The sequence below is a fragment of the Puccinia triticina genome, chromosome 9A, assembly GCF_026914185.1.
Source record: "Puccinia triticina chromosome 9A, complete sequence".
NCBI lineage: Eukaryota > Fungi > Basidiomycota > Pucciniomycetes > Pucciniales > Pucciniaceae > Puccinia > Puccinia triticina.
This window is the reverse complement of record NC_070566.1, coordinates 3,408,531-3,424,267: the sequence shown is the minus strand read 5'-3', so window position 1 is coordinate 3,424,267 and position 15,737 is coordinate 3,408,531. Positions and strand designations below refer to the sequence as shown.

The 15,737-nt window shown below is 45.6% G+C and overlaps 1 protein-coding gene across 1 annotated transcript; it reads right to left on the bottom strand.

The window, feature by feature from the left end:
• Positions 1–4,495: 4,495 nt before the first annotated feature.
• PtA15_9A343 (uncharacterized protein) lies at positions 4,496–6,973 on the bottom strand (the record flags this gene model as incomplete). Its single annotated transcript, XM_053172541.1, has 15 exons — positions 4,496–4,562; positions 4,639–4,693; positions 4,774–4,892; positions 4,982–5,004; positions 5,076–5,178; positions 5,257–5,333; positions 5,420–5,457; positions 5,525–5,753; positions 5,834–5,863; positions 5,935–6,012; positions 6,091–6,107; positions 6,189–6,354; positions 6,430–6,450; positions 6,547–6,660; positions 6,713–6,973. 15 exons carry the CDS (start codon positions 6,971–6,973, stop codon positions 4,496–4,498), a joined length of 1,398 nt encoding a protein of 465 aa, XP_053023771.1.
• Between the last annotated feature and the right edge of the window lie 8,764 nt (positions 6,974–15,737).

Genomic DNA, 15,737 nt, shown 5'->3' with positions numbered 1-15,737 from the left:
AGAGACAAGAGGAGTCGTGGAAGTACCCAGCGGATTGAGATTGTTCCTACACCATACAAGCCATACTTCAATTATGTGACAACTACTGTATGTGTGCCAAAGAATGCCTCAGATGAACTTCTGATGCATATTTTCAATTACCGGTAGAAAACACATTGCAAGGGTTAATCCTTCTCAATTCCCAGTTTGTACTGGTTATTGAGAGGCTTGAGCAGTCCCAATTCCTCTTGATGACTGGCATGTACCGGTAATTGAGAGGCTTAAGTAGTGTTGAGTCCTCTCAATGACCAGTCAGACCATTCATAGAGAGGTTGTATGTCCTCTCAATGAACAGTCTGACCGGTCATGAAGAGGTTGTAATATGTCCTCTCAATGAATGGTCTGACCGCCATCAATAGGTTTTATGTCCTCTTGATGACCGGTACAAACCGGTGAAATGAAAGTTTTGTACCGGTCATCAAGTGGAGGTTAAGTCCACTCAATGACTGGTACAAACCGTTCATCACAAGGGTTGATACCTCTCAATCACTGGTGTGTACCTTTCATTGAGACAGGTTACATAGCCTCGACTCTCGAGTACATAATTCTCCTCACACATATGTATGTTGCAATTCATTGTATACATATACCAGACCCCATTGAAACTGCTTTGATAAATACAAGAGAGCTGGGCTTATACAGATTACATGAATTCTTGCCCAGTTCTTCTGATGCAATCCAGGTGTCCATTTTGCTGATGGGTGGCGTGGAAAAAGCATTGGCCAGTATGGGTGGCCATTTGGTGCAACCATGGCTAGTTTGGCGGGTGAGCTGTCATTTTTGGCGTGATCTCACCATAATTTTAGAATTTTTGTCCAGAATGGCAGTTCAGGGCCTCCATATCATTCAGTGTAGAAAGATAACAGTAAGAAGAAAAATTAGACTATATACATGTATAATATGGGCTAAGTTGTGGGTGTATAGGTTAGAAGCATACTACATAGGGAAATGCCAATAAACTATCTCAACAAGACAGGCAGGTACCTGAGGACAGCGGGCACAATGCCAGGCAAGTGAGAGATGTGGAAGGATGAGGAAAAGTCCTTCCACACCCGCTGCCTCAGGTATACAATGTGGCTTGTGAAATGAGTGAAACAGACTGTGACATGTGTAAAGCAAACAGTAGCTAAATTAGAAAAACAAAGAGACTAAACCTGTAGTGGCACAGGGGAACTGGTGAAACTGAGGATGATGATTCTGATCCTCTCCCCTGGATGTTCATTCAGGAGAGAGATACTGCGACTGCGGCGAGTGACAGAGTGCGTAGCCCTCTGGGCTACAACAAAACCTAGATGAATACCTCAACAACTACAACCAATTTTCTAGATGCTATAATTAATGAAGCTTATTATTACCTAGAAGAAGATGACTGGCCGCAAGCTATATCTTGCAACTGTAGGAGCGTGAGCTGCTGATATTTCTGAGTGTTTGCTGATATCACTGGTGTTATCCAGCGCAGGGTAGTTAAATTACGCTACATTATCCACATAATATGCTTAAAATAACTATCCTTGTTACACGCTGCGGCCAACGCCATAACAAGCAATAAAGGCTGTCTTTGTGGAGACTGTAAAATGAAGATGTGTCTGGTGAGAGTCAAACTCACAACCTCAGTTATGCTGAGACACATACTAGAGTGATGCCTTTACCAACTAGGCTACAGACTCTTGTGGGTGCCAGCTGGGTGGTTGGTTGGTAGTGCTCATGGGATGATCTAACAGCCCTCCATACTGTGGTGATACTCATGGTAGCAGACTAACAGACAAATCAACAGTTTTTGGCCCAAGTTTTACTTTTTATCTGGCCATCTGCATCCTCCAATAACTTAACTAGCCAAGAAATAAGCCTTTACAGTCACTTGATAACGTAACACAGCGCCGTTAAAAGTAACGGTAACTGTAATGGCAAAAGAAAACATTACATTGCCTTTATCCGTAACGTAAATACCCGCAGTTGGATCTGATGTGTGCAAGAAATGGCAATCAACTGTAACCAGCTCTGTCACTCTGAGTTATTAATGCAAAAATCTCTTATTCAGTAAAGGAATAATTTCCTTTTTCAACCGGATTGCTTAGGTGCAAAAACAAAGTGGTTCTGTTGACAATATCTGTCAGAGCAGAGTTGAAGGTACTTGTATTAGACGGTGCTTTTGCCTAGCTTAGGAATTGTCCACTTACCCTTTTCCAAGCCTTTCAGGTGGGAGAGTATAGTGTTTTTTTCCTTGTCCACAAGATATGATTCTGTTTGGACAAGACCAAGTTTTAGCTTTGGCTTATTGGTTAGTTGGTCCAGAATCTCTTACTTACCTTTGGTGTTGTTCAAGATTTGTTATAATAACGACTGTTGAAAGGGTTTCACCGCTGGTCTGGTCTTGCTGTTCCCAAGAGCCATACCTGCATTCATCAGTAAGATATTCTTGGTTTTTTTGGTCTTACGGAACACTTTGGACTGTGGATCTGGTTTGCTTTTCTTACCTGTCTCCAAAGCTGATTGGGATTGCAATACTATTTTCACTTTATGAGCAGGGCACTGGTCACCTAGGCATGTATTCTTACAGGGAGTATGAGAAGGAATCCTTCCTCCCCCACTGTAGAAATAAGGAGAAAAGAGCCACCAGCCTCCCACACACACCATCCGTCAACTCAGGTCACATGCACACACTTGTCATCCCTCACACACACACAAACCATCCACCAAGCTCTGCTATCACGGCAAACATATTTTGCCTCCGGCTGCTCATCATCACCCACCGTCAAACCTCTCTCTACCCAACGTATGTGCCCCTGTCTAGTGCCCAGGGATGGGATACCACACACCACCTCTGCCCAAGCTCTGTTCCTGCTACTAAACATTCTGTGCCGGTGTAACCCCCCCTCCTTGAGGGTGTCACAAGAAGGTTCACAGGTTCCCAAACAACCCCGTACTTATTCCAGCCACTCCCCCGCCCCTCCTAGCTCAGCAGAGATTGGTATGCCATCTCTACTGAGCTAGGTGAGTCCTTTCCCATTTTTCCCCTTTCCCCATCTTCCTCTGCCTCTCACATCTGTAAATACTGACAGAGATTGGTATGCCATCTCTCCTGAGCTAGCCCCCCCCCCCCCCCCCCCCCCCCTTGTCTCCTTTGCAATATTAGAATCAGAGGTTCTAGAAAGCTGCCCCTTGCCCCACACTCCCAGCTCCCGCCGCCTATCCCGGTCTAGTGAAGCGCTCCCTAGTGACCGCTTACAGCCGGCCTGCCTGGTTCAAGTCTAACCCCAACTTTGAGTTCCATGTGCCGCAAAATTGCTGCCATAATATGTGCTCTCTGCTCCGCTCTGCTTCCAAAGTCTCCAATCCCCGGCCCCTGATCACATGTGCAAGCCCTAGTGTTCCACCGCAATGGACCCCCAAGACCCATTCCCAGACACTCTGTCCCCCGGCAATGATGAAATGGTAAGGTACATGTATTGGTATTTTTTGAGTCCAATACACTGTATTGGTATTGGATCAAGTCAGCAAACCAATAAAATCCATGGTATTGTATTGCCAATACATTCTGATACAATACAATAAAAGTGTATTGCTGGGAGGGGCCATTGTATTGAGTGCCAATTGCCCAAAAAAGTTGTTGTTTTTTTAGATACAATACCACCATATTGTATCTTTTTTTCAATACAATACATGGTATTGAATTCTGATTTATCAAAAAAACAATACTATACGTAGTATTGGCCAATACCAGTCCTGTATTGTAATGTTTCACCATTGCCCCTGGGCCAGATTAAGTCACCACACCACCCACATCAACCATCCACAATATTGACTGCTTTGACACATCAGTGAAAGCTTGGGAAATCCACTTGCAGGCTACTAAAGGCAAGCCAATCCAACTCCAGACCATTGGAGATGCTTGTATAACTCTAACTGGGTTCCTCAGCTCATCAAGATTTTTCACAGGGATATGTCATAAAATATTTTTCCACAAGGCACAAGCTTGAGAAAGCAACACTTTGTTAAAAATGTCTTCATGGGAAGAAAATTTCAAAATTAGCATAACAGAACAGGAATAAACGCCGCAGTTTGTGCTTGGAAGAGGCAGCTCCAATGTACATACCAAACAGCATGCCAGATCAAAGATTCACAAATCACTTCATCAAATATTCATTTTTGTGTTATTTGAACATTACAAGGCATTACTATGTGCAGGAGATTACAGATATGGGTCTTGGGATCCTGGATACGTTGACAAGGATGATTTATAGATTCAGGTATTTAGAAATTCTTAACATCTCTGTTTTGACCAAGTCTTTGAATTTTGGATGATAAGCAGAAAATTGAGGAGGGCTATGATTAATCCCACAAAAGAGATACACATCATCATTTTTGTTAGCCAGACTCAACCGTAGTATTATAAACTGATTTTAAAAGCAAAATATGACTTCGCAGACTCGTGGAGGCCCGGGGCGGTTGTAATTACTCAATTATTGTTGTGAATATTCTGATGGAAAATTGTTTGTTTGAATATCTCTAAGGATATATCCGGTCTAGAGGATAGGAGGAGCAATCACAAATTTATAAGCTTATGAAAAGTTGAAGATACTGAGAGAGCAGGGCACTGACTGAAAGGCTGGCACTTCATGTCCTGCATTGTACACCTTGATGTACGTCAAGGGACCTGAAAGGGGGCAGTTTCTTTTGAGTTTTCCGTGACTCTCCGTTTGAAGTCAAAGAATAAAGATTGAGTCAAGAAATCACCTGCAGTTTTGTAGACCGCTCCCACTTTCCCGTGGACAGAAAGGTTCTTCCATGGAGCCTTAGCAAACTGTTTAGAGTATTTCCATTTCGTAGCTAAGAGAGAACGATAGACTCCCAAACTACGCCGCAGAAAAGATGAAAATCCTTTAGTAAAATGCTGGCGATATCAAAGTGAGATACGCCCATGCTGTCAAACATTTCTACGAACGAGTTGCAAATGAAGTCTTTGTCCTACAGGGGAAAAAAGGGGATCTATTAGCCACCGTCATATTTGAGGTGATACTTATCGAAACTACACTTACTCCAGCCCAAATGACCGTACGAAGGCCTGAATCAAGTAACCTGCCCAGGGAAGCTATGGTAGGCCTGACAGCGTCGGCAGTTGTCCAGAAATCGTCACCGACGCTGAAGAAGGAAAAAACGAAGTACACGGAGTCTTAGATAGCAGCAATTGAATGCCATAAATAAACGTAGAGAACAGACTCGTCTTGGCAAGCCATAAACTTGGATTCAGCCCCAATCGCACGCCGGACGTCGCTGCGATCCAAATATTTTAGGAACTACGAAACAGGTACACGGCGTAGACTGAGCATATACTTTTGGATCTAGTTCTAGGGTGTTCAGGGACGTTGTGATCCAAACTTACCGATAGGGAAGGGAAGGTGACGTTTTTGTTGTTAGGAACTGGTACACGGGCGTGTCAATTTAGGCATTATTCACTCCCGATACCCGCAACAAAATCAGAACTCACAGTAGTAAGTACTTCTGTTCCCAAGTAATGGAGCGGAGACGTATTGGGCACAAAAATTATCGGCTTCTTGACAAACGTCGTTGCTGCCGTTATTGGCGCAACTCTTTAGCTGAGCGAGACAACCATTCTTGTGATTAAGGGCAGTGTTAACAACGGCTAGGGTCGCTGGTTTTGCCAGATCAAGCACGTGGTTGAACTTTTTTTGTGCATAATCGTAATAGGATTGGTACTAGTGCATAGAATTCGCAAAATAAATTGTTAAAACCATGATCATTACCAGCTGCATGAGAAATTATCGTGAAAAGTTACCTGAACATAGGGATCAAACCAGCCGTTGTTCTAGGGAAAAGGCGTCGTATCCTGATCAGCAGGGCGTATTGACCGATTGACCAGGTTGGAAGGGTTCTTACAATTCCTAGGGAGGTTACTTGGATAGGATAAGCCTTCAGTTTCTTGGCTTTAATCAACGCGTTTTGCGCCCGAAAATACTAGTCCCGCCACGAAACATTAGGATTTTTTGTTTTGATGAGCGGCTGGCCTTAGTGGAAATCCCTGAAAATACTGACTTCGGTGAACTTTGGACCTGTAGGTTTTAAGGAGAGGTCAGCGATGGATTTGAATATTTTAAGGTTTGAGAACAAAAAAGTGCTGGTCAAGAGCGAACCGTAATGTCCCCCAAAGCTTTCGGACCAAAAAGTCATATCACGAGTCGCGTATTGGGAGAACGTAGGTATGGAAAAGAAAGTCTGGAAAAACTGCCAGACTCGGGCTGCTGCTTGATCTGAACTAAATACGTTCCGACTGCCATACGAAAACCCAGTGCTGATGGGCTGTAACAGAGTTTGACTTTAACAAAAATACTCGCTCTGAGGGCGCGCCGCTTGATCATTGAAAAAGCTGCTTACCTGGTCGATGTACAGCATATTCTAGTTGCAGAAATCTCAAAGGATATAAGAATCCGCGTGTAAAGGCGGTCTAGTGCGCAAGAACATAGAAGGGGAGGAGCAGATGATGAGGCTCACAGCGTATGTGTTCCAGGAATACGGATTCAGACTGGACGCCGTGGAATCAGAATTGATACGACAAGGACCGTTTTCTTGCAATGCCCCAAATAAGCTACTGCAACCAGGACCTCCCTGCAACAATTGTGATGAGATTCAATCAGCTGATGGAAATCGATGTGCTTACATTTAACCACAAGCCCAACGGGGCGCTTTTCGGGTTATTTCGTGCCTCAAAAAACCAGAAGAACATCGACTGATTATTTCCGGTGTCAATATACCCAGAATAACTCTTCACTCCGGGTGTTGTCTCGCAAACTCTGCTATCAACCATAAATCGATAAGACCCTTGGACTTGTTTCTGTCCATGCGAGACCTGCTTAGGAAAGATCCTAAACGCCTCGCTATAGCATACGGCTAGCCAAAAAATCAACGATCGAAATAACATCTTGGATTTCCGGAATTTGAGGTGATTTTTTGGGATCGTATCCAGAGGTAAGGAGAGCTGTAAAGTGACGTCGTCGGGAAGGCAGCTGCGTACTTGAGTGGCGATTGAGGTTTATATAAATGTAGTGATATGTATGGTACTATAAAACAAAGGATTGATCGTGCAGTAGAAAGAAGGTGTGTTGGAAACCCAGGAGTATCAGCTATTACCTTGGCCAGGTACAAGTTGATGAGACTCTTGCATTGGGGCCGGCTAAGCATAGGAGCAGAGTAAAGAATGCACGGCTATATTTCCTATGTTCCATGGGATGGCCACTGCCGACCACCAACTTCCAAGACGCGCAACAGATGTTCCACATACCGGTATGTTTGCCTGCAGCACTAACGGAGGGGTTGTCGTACTCACAGGACAGGTCACAAAAATGGATTTCAAAAGAGACGCCTTAGACTAGGTATGTGCATGTGCTAAACAAAGGGTGGCTAGAATTCTAGGAGGGTACAGAGTAAGGATCGATGGCAAGCAAAAATTGTTGTGCTCCTTTCCGCGCATATTAGAAGCTACCCTGCACTCTTGCATGAAAGGAGATCAAGCCATTCATGTAGAGTTTAAGCGATGGACAACAGTGGACAACTCGCCGAGAATCCGACGAGTCATGATGACCCGAGACTGGGTGACCCAACGGCGGCCACCCGACCGGTGCGCATATTCTCCTTGAAGGATCGTTCCCGCGCGCGCGGGGGACATCCTTCAAGGGTGTGTTACACCCAACAGCGGCATGCCAAACTTGCCAAACATGGCAGTTTGGCTGCCATTTACAGTCGATCGACTTTGCAAAAGTCGATCAACTTTGTTCCTCTTGTCAACATTTTTTCATATCCCCCCCAGGACCTAACCCAGGACCTAACCTAACCCAGGACCTAACCTAAGGGCTGGTTGGGGTGGTTGAGAGGTGGGATGTTGTCGGATTCCGACTTTGTCGAAATCCGAACTTCAAGTCGCGCGAGGTATGGCAGCCAAACTGCCATGTTTGGCAAGTTTGGCATGCCGCTGTTGGGTGTAACACACCCTTGAAGGATGTCCCCCGCGCGCGCGGGAACGATCCTTCAAGGAGGGAATATGCCAACTACTCAGGTGACGGCGGCCGGGTCTCGTCCACTGTTCGCGGCCAGCTCTCAAAAGGCCTTCGAATTCTCGTGATACATGTAATTGTAATCCGTTGAAGCGATCTCCGCCGTGCAGTCCGATGGACCGTTATCACAGGAATTACACATATACATAAATACGTATGACAAACACTTGTCTTCACCACGTCTACCAGTGTCCGAACTTAACTCAGTCCCTCCTGGGCGCGAAGCACTTATGAAGCAATGGAATTTTTTGGTGTGAGAGGTTTGCAGAAGTACACCTTCTTTGTTTGGCCATATCTTTCCCAAAACTCATCCAAAAAAATTCGTAGAACTTGTAATGAGTAGCCAAGAAGCTCAGCTACATTCTGCAATTTTTATTTTATTTTTTAAGCAACTTGTTGCCACCAAACAACCGAAGGGATTGGAGTCTCAGTTTTTTCCCACGCAGAGGCATGCGTTTTGCGGCCCCGCGCGGCCAGACAAAACTGCTGAATGGTGGACCTGAGATGCCCATTTTGGAGGAAGATGAAGAAGGATGGTCCTGAAAATGGGTGAGGAGAAAGGCAAGATGAAGACCTTTGCTCTCATCTTTTCCATGCCACTCTACCTAGTTTAGTTAAAAAGTTATTCAAGTTTTCAATTTTTCCCTGCCAAATTCGAAAAACTTGTCAGGCCAAAAAACTTCACTCATTCCTAAGTCCCTCCTTCAGAGGCGGGCGCTTCGCACCCAGGAGGGACTTGGCTAAGTTCAACCAGTTTCATCTGTTGATGCATTGCTCAAGGGGTTTCCGCACCATTCAACAGAGATTTCTACCAACAGATGGCACGCTAGGATGATGTGGTTGCAATTGATGTGGCAACAACATGCCGCCATGACACACCCATGATATGTGATAACAAGCTTGTACAGCCTTTCTGTCAAATGCACAAAGTGCGGGAGAGGCTTGTGACTAAAACCCGCATGCTCGCGTGTCAAGGTTGGGCTTCTGAGGGCCTTTTTTTGTAAAAATAATATAAAATATACACAACCACCCAGTGGATAATAATGTTGGGCAGGTTCTGACAGATTTACAGTCTTGAGCTCAAAGAGCCAAGCGTACCTGCAGAGGAGTGAGCACACCAGCGGGTCTAGGAGAGCCTTAGAGCATCCAGATTCAGGGAGGATGTTAGGTTATGAATCTGGTAACTCAGGCTTTGTAGCTTAGTGGTAAAGCCGGCACCTAGAGTTAGCCCAAACCGTGTTTGAGTCCTGGTGGAGCCATTTCTTCTCTGACAGAGTCCTCTCAATGACTGGTCTGACCTGTCATTGAGAGGCTTGTATGTGTATGTACTCTCCTCAATGGCCAGTGGAGACCAGCCATCAAGGGGAGTGCTTTTGCTCAATGGCTGTGTGAGCCTGAGTCTCTTATGTGACAACAGGACACAAAGAAAAGGGGGACACTGGTTGAATTTCTGGGGATAAAGAAATACAAGCAGTGAGGAGAAGAGAAATAGAAGAGAGAAACTGAGAAGAGAGAAACTTGATCTTTTGAATTTGATTTAATATGGGCCAAGCTCTACTTAGAAAAGTAGGCTGCCAACTGTGCTAGAGATGCAACATTCTCCACTCACACCAAGGAAACGGTGGTGGGATTCAGAAGTAGGATGACTACTCTGCTCTGGTTTTAAAGGTCTTAACAAGAGATAACCTATAGATCTTTTGAAGCAGAAGAGAGAAACAGAAGCAGGGAGAGAGCAGTCAAGAGCAACAGAGTTTCCTCTGAGATAAACAAGGTCAGTAGAAGAGGGTACTTACTGTCAATATCCTGTAGTGATACTGGGAGTGAAGTGGCCTCTGGTTAGTGATCCTGGGTGTCTCTGGGGTATGGTTCTGGTGTGCTGAAGTCTGTAGATCCTCCTCAGGCAGTGGGGGATCCTGACTTCGAAAATTTTCAGAGTTTTCTTACATAATTACATATGTACAAGTGGTTGGCGCGCTTGGTAGCGCTGCCACGTCACAACTGCGCATGCGCGCCATAACTCAAGAACTCAGGGAAGGAGTAGAGTTACAAAGAAGTGGTAAGTTGTAACTAGGGTTAAAATTGCATGGGGAGACATAATATGAAGTCAAAAAAAAGTTAACTCTTAAGATGAAAAAGATATGAATTAATTCATATGTAAAAAGGTAGAAAAGGCAGCTTTTAGGTCAGCTGTGTTGACTCTAAGGCTGACAGGCTGGCCTCTGCCGGCCCTGGACAAGGGCACAGGAGTTTCCAGATCTTCACTCCAAACCAGCATGGAGTGCAGGGATGTGCACTCCAAAAAATACCTGGTTTCAACAAGCTCTGGGTCTTTTCACAAGGGGAGACTTTGACACACTCTCCAGAGAGTGCCAGAGTCTAATTTTATGTTGTTCTGGTTCTGATGTGAGTTAGAGATCACCCATGGGTACCCGGTATCCGTGGGCAGGTACCCGCCAGCCCTTGGCGGGTACCCACCCGCGGGTGCTGTGTGCGGGTCCGGGTATGTAAATTTTGGATGGTGAGTACCCATCCAGGTACCCGCTGCAAAAGGTCTGGAGACGAGCAGTTGCGGACAACCTTTTGCAGCGCAATCATGGCCCCCGCTGTGGTGGCCCATTTGGTTTTCCGCTAGTCAGAAGCATTCCTGCCACCGCCAGCCTTGATCAGCAAGATCCCCAGCAAGTAGCAAGACCTAAAATCACCCCTCAAGAGTCTCATCCATCCTCAAGACTTCAAGACCCTCAAGATTTCATCCTCAAGACTTCAAGACCCTCAAGATTTCATCCTCAAGGCTTCAAGAATTCACTCCTCAAGACATCTCAATCTCAAGGTTTCCCTCATTGCCTCTCATCCTCAAACTCCTCTCTCTTCAAGATCCTTTCCTCCCCCCCCTTCTTTCTTCTTTTTCCTGGTTGTTGTTATTTGTTTCCTTTCTCAGTTTTATTTTCTCCTGTCCTCCCCTGTTTGTTTGTTTATTTGTCCTCTTGCGCGCGTTGGTAGGTTTCAAAGTGGAGGGTTGGTTTTGTTTTGTTTTGTCTTTGCGGGCATCATGACAGGTCTGCTAGATGTCACAAACCCCAGACTCTGAGTTCAGCCCAAACTCAGAGGATGGGGCGGCATGAACTCGGTACTGATCCAAGTCAGAAATTCATCAAACCTTATTGATCCTGATCCTTCCTCATCTTCCCTGAGCTTCCCTTGATCCCTTTTCCTGATCACTTTGCCGGCAGTATCCCCGGCCCTCTTCTCAAACACCTCAACCGCCGACGCGCGCTCAACACCGTCGTAAAATACCCTTTTACCTCTTCGCTCACACGATCCTCATCACTTTTCCGGACCACCCACGAGGGCAGCCTCAACAGCACACATCCCCTCGACGCTCTGCCTACCGCCTGGCACGGTAGGAGTTCCACACCGCTAACCTAACCCTCTCGGTGTCCAGCACATGCTGGACGCCAAGCGGGCATACACTCTTGATGTCCGGCACAGAGCGGACATCGTGAGGGTGTATGTATGCCCTCTCAATGTCCGGTATGTGATGGAAACCAAGAGGGCATACATTCTTGATGTCCAGCCCAGACCGGACATCAAGAATTCACACGCAGACATACCCTCTTGATATCCGGCCCAGACCGGGCACCAAGAGGGTATATACACCCTTGATAATGGTCTATGCCCGCTTTGAGGGTGGTGTAAACTCTTGATGACCGGCACAGACCGGAAATTGGGAGGGTATACACACACCCTCTTGATTTCTGGTCTGTGCCGGTCATCAAGACTGTATGCCCTCTTGGTGTCCAGCACAGACCGGACATCAAGAGGGTATACATACACCCTCTTGATACCCGGCCCAGGTCAGGCATTGAGAGGGTATATTCACCCTTGATGACCGGTGTAGGACTTGTGTGGGACACTAAATATAATTTGGTGAAATATCCGCTGAGGGGGAAATAAATTGCTTAATAGGTTGAAAGGCTATTACAACTTACGGGTGGTTTGAAAGACCTGCCCCTCTGATAATACTATGCAAATATATAAGAGTCTTGTAATAAATATTTATAAAGATGTGGCTGATTCCAAGATAGATCTTACTTTATATAGTAATCTCTATCAGACCTAGATCACTTGATTCAACAGGCTAGCAAAATCGGTTATAACTTCTTTGCTCGCAGGCAATATACTTACTTTGTTATACTCGTACTACAAGTTACTAATCTGCTGTTTAACTCAAACTTGTTGTTGTGTTATGCTTGGTTCTACTACTGCCAAAAAAAAACACTAATACTGCTACTAAAATTCTACGCTACTTGTACTAATCACTAATACCTCTAATAACCGCAGTGCTGACTAAACTACCATTTGTGACCGAACCTTCCTAGGCTGATGGGGAAAAGTCTGATGAGGGGGGGAAAGGGCCTCGTTATATATTGAAGGGTGAGGGATTTTTGCTCCAGGGAAGCTCCTCATGAGGTATTATTGCTGCAGGGTATTTCAACTACACAGCCTCTCATGCATGTACTGCGCTGCATGTACAAACAACAAGGGGTTTATGCTGCAGAAGACACTCAGCTACACAGCATCTGCATGCGTGTGCTGCACTGCCTTAAAAACAATGAGGGATTTATGCTGCAGGAGACACCTCCTGTACATCTTATCTACCTGCATATGATGTGCTACATGTACAAAAAATGAGGGATCTATGCTGCAGGAGACACTGCCTGTACAGCTTATCTGCCTGCATATGCTGTGCTACATGTACAAACAATGAGGGATTTATGCTGCGGGAGACACTTTATGTAAAGCTTATCTACCTGCATATGCTGTACTATACGTACAAACAATGAGGGATATATGCTGCATGAGGCACTTGAGCTACACAGCACTTTCATGCATGTACTGCACTGCATGATGTCATGTGTTGCTATGCAACCAAGCCACCTTCCATCCTCTTCCACACACTCTGCATCCACTGTCTAACCTGTTCCCTCCCCAATGTTGGGGGTCAAGGCCTCTCCTCCCATCTTGCTCCTTCTTCCTTTCTTCCCCTGAACCGTATTACACACTCCCTCTACTATAATACCTCTGCAATGTGCTTTTGGCATTGTCACGCATATGGAACACCACACCGGTCTGTGTCAGTCATCAAGAGGTTACACCACCCTCAAAGCTGGCATAGACCGGCTAGAGGGTTGGATTGTAGGCAGTACCCGTGATACCTGCCACGGGTACCGCCGGTACCTGCCCTACAGGTGTCGGATCCGAGTCCAGGTATCTAAATATGCCCAAAATGACCACAGGTACCCGCACCTGCCACGGGTACCCGGGTCCACTGGGCGATCTCTAATGTGAGTCAGATGTGGATTAGGAAATGATTGATAAATTCTTCAGAAGCCAATGGGAAGTGTGTCAGAAGTGATGCCAAATTGTCACAGGACCTTGTGCAATGTTGTATAGAGCCATTTAATTTTCTAATGATAACTTAATTACAATAGAGATGTCAGCTTTGCACCTGTCGCGGGTACCTGCTATCCGCTGGCGGTTACCCGCCAACGGATGCGGGTGTCTGAGATTCCAGGAAAAAGCAGGCGGGTACCCGGGTAATTAAATGCACACCCGCAGACACCCGCCGGATCCCTTCCGGTTGCCGAGGTTGTACAACCTTGGCAGCCAGAAAGCTCCTCCCAGTTGCCAAGGTCATACAACCTCTTTGACCAGGGGGGATTCCTTCCGGTGGCCGGGGCTGTATCTCGGCGACCAGAAGGAAATCCTCCTGGTCGCAAAGGTTATACAGCCTTGGCGAGCAAGAGAAAATCCTCCTGGTCTGAGAGATTATACAACCTTGGCAACCAGAAGGAAGTCCTTCTGGTCCGAGAGGTTATACAACCTCAGCGACCAGAAGGAAGTCCTTCTGATCCGAGAGGTTATACAACCTCAGCAACCATAAGGAAATCCTTTGATGGTACAAGAGTTTATACAACCTTGGCGACCAAGAGGGATTTCTCCTGGTCGCAGAGGCTATACAACCTCAGTGACCAGAATTAAACTCCTGGTTGCAGAGGCTACACAACCTCTGCAACCAGGTGTCAATATCCTGATTGCAGAAGTTACACAACCTCTGCAACCAGAAGGAAATTCTCCTGGTTGCAGAGGTCATATTGCAACCAGAAGGGTTTCCTTCTGGTCGCCAAATTGGCCATATGGCCTCTTTGACCGGAAGGGATCGCTTCCGGTCGCCAAGGCAGGGGCGGGTTCCCGCGGATATCCGCGCGGGTACCCGTCCAGGCAGGCAGGTACCCCCCAACAAGTGCGGATACGGATGCGGATGTCATGAATTGGCCAAACAGACCAGTGGGTACCCGGGTGCAAAAGTGCCATCTCTAAATTACAACCTGTAAAGAAATCATAGTTAATCAATGTCCAATTATTAATCATTTATGATGAATTTCTGTTGATCAATTTCTCTATGTCAAAGGGGTTTCACACAACGTAAATGTGACTTGCGGGGGCTTTCATGGCTTTCTGACCGGGTTTTACTTGTAATGGAGCTGTGAAAGACCCCTCCAGTGATCTGTCACCCTAATGTACACGCGTACACAAAGGTGACATTGGCAAAGTGGAAAAAACTCACATGCATGTGCATGGAGACATTGGAAAACAAAAAAACACAAAAACAACTCACAAGCTCATATATGTTAAGAAGCCAGGATGTCTAGCTGAGATCTGGGATTACAAACCTCCAAGCTTGACTTGACTCATGTTTTCACCCTACTTTCATCCTTTTTTGGCTCAATTCTAGATGATACTGGCCTTCTTTAGGGAAATATGCCACTTCAGATGGGCCTTTCACATCATTTTAACAGGGGTGTACATGTTGTTGATCTGCGGGAGGCCCAACCTGTGATTTGTGACAACCTTTTACGCACGCACATGAGGGTTACATTAGAAAATTGAAAACAATTAGGGTGTTCAAAGTTGACTTGCATAAAATCATAAAATCTAAGCCAACAAAACTATGTACCACCCAAACACTCAAAATAGAGCACCACTTCTAAAATGGTACATATAAAATCATCATTTGAAAATTTTTTGAACACCATAAATGTCAACCTTCATGTGCAAGTAAATAATATGAATTGAACCCCAAGAATTCATCACAATCAACAAACAGCTCAAATTGAATTATGATTTGATTGTGGCCATTGTGTCTTAGTGGTTTAAACTGCATCCAGTTGTGTTCCAGTTGACTCCTGCATGACTTCTGGATGATTTATGCATGAATCCAGGATCAGTTTCAGATCATTGGTGGATTAGTTCCAGAATTTTTCATTACTTCACCAGGAAAAAAAAAATGGCACTTGATGACAAGTGACATCATGCCAGCTCCAGCGGGCTACCCACCATCTACCCACCATCTACCCACCATCTACCCATCATCTACCATCTACCCACCATCTAACCAGTTTAAGAATTTCCACAGGAGATCCTCAGTTTTTGCTGGGCACCACTGGTCCCCATTTCTGGCCAGCTGATACTCAGCTTTAGCTCCCAGCTTATGCTCAGCTTTGGTGCCCAGCTCATGCTCAGCTTTGTTGCCCAGATCAGAACCAGTCCTGGCCCAGCTTATTTTCAGCTTTA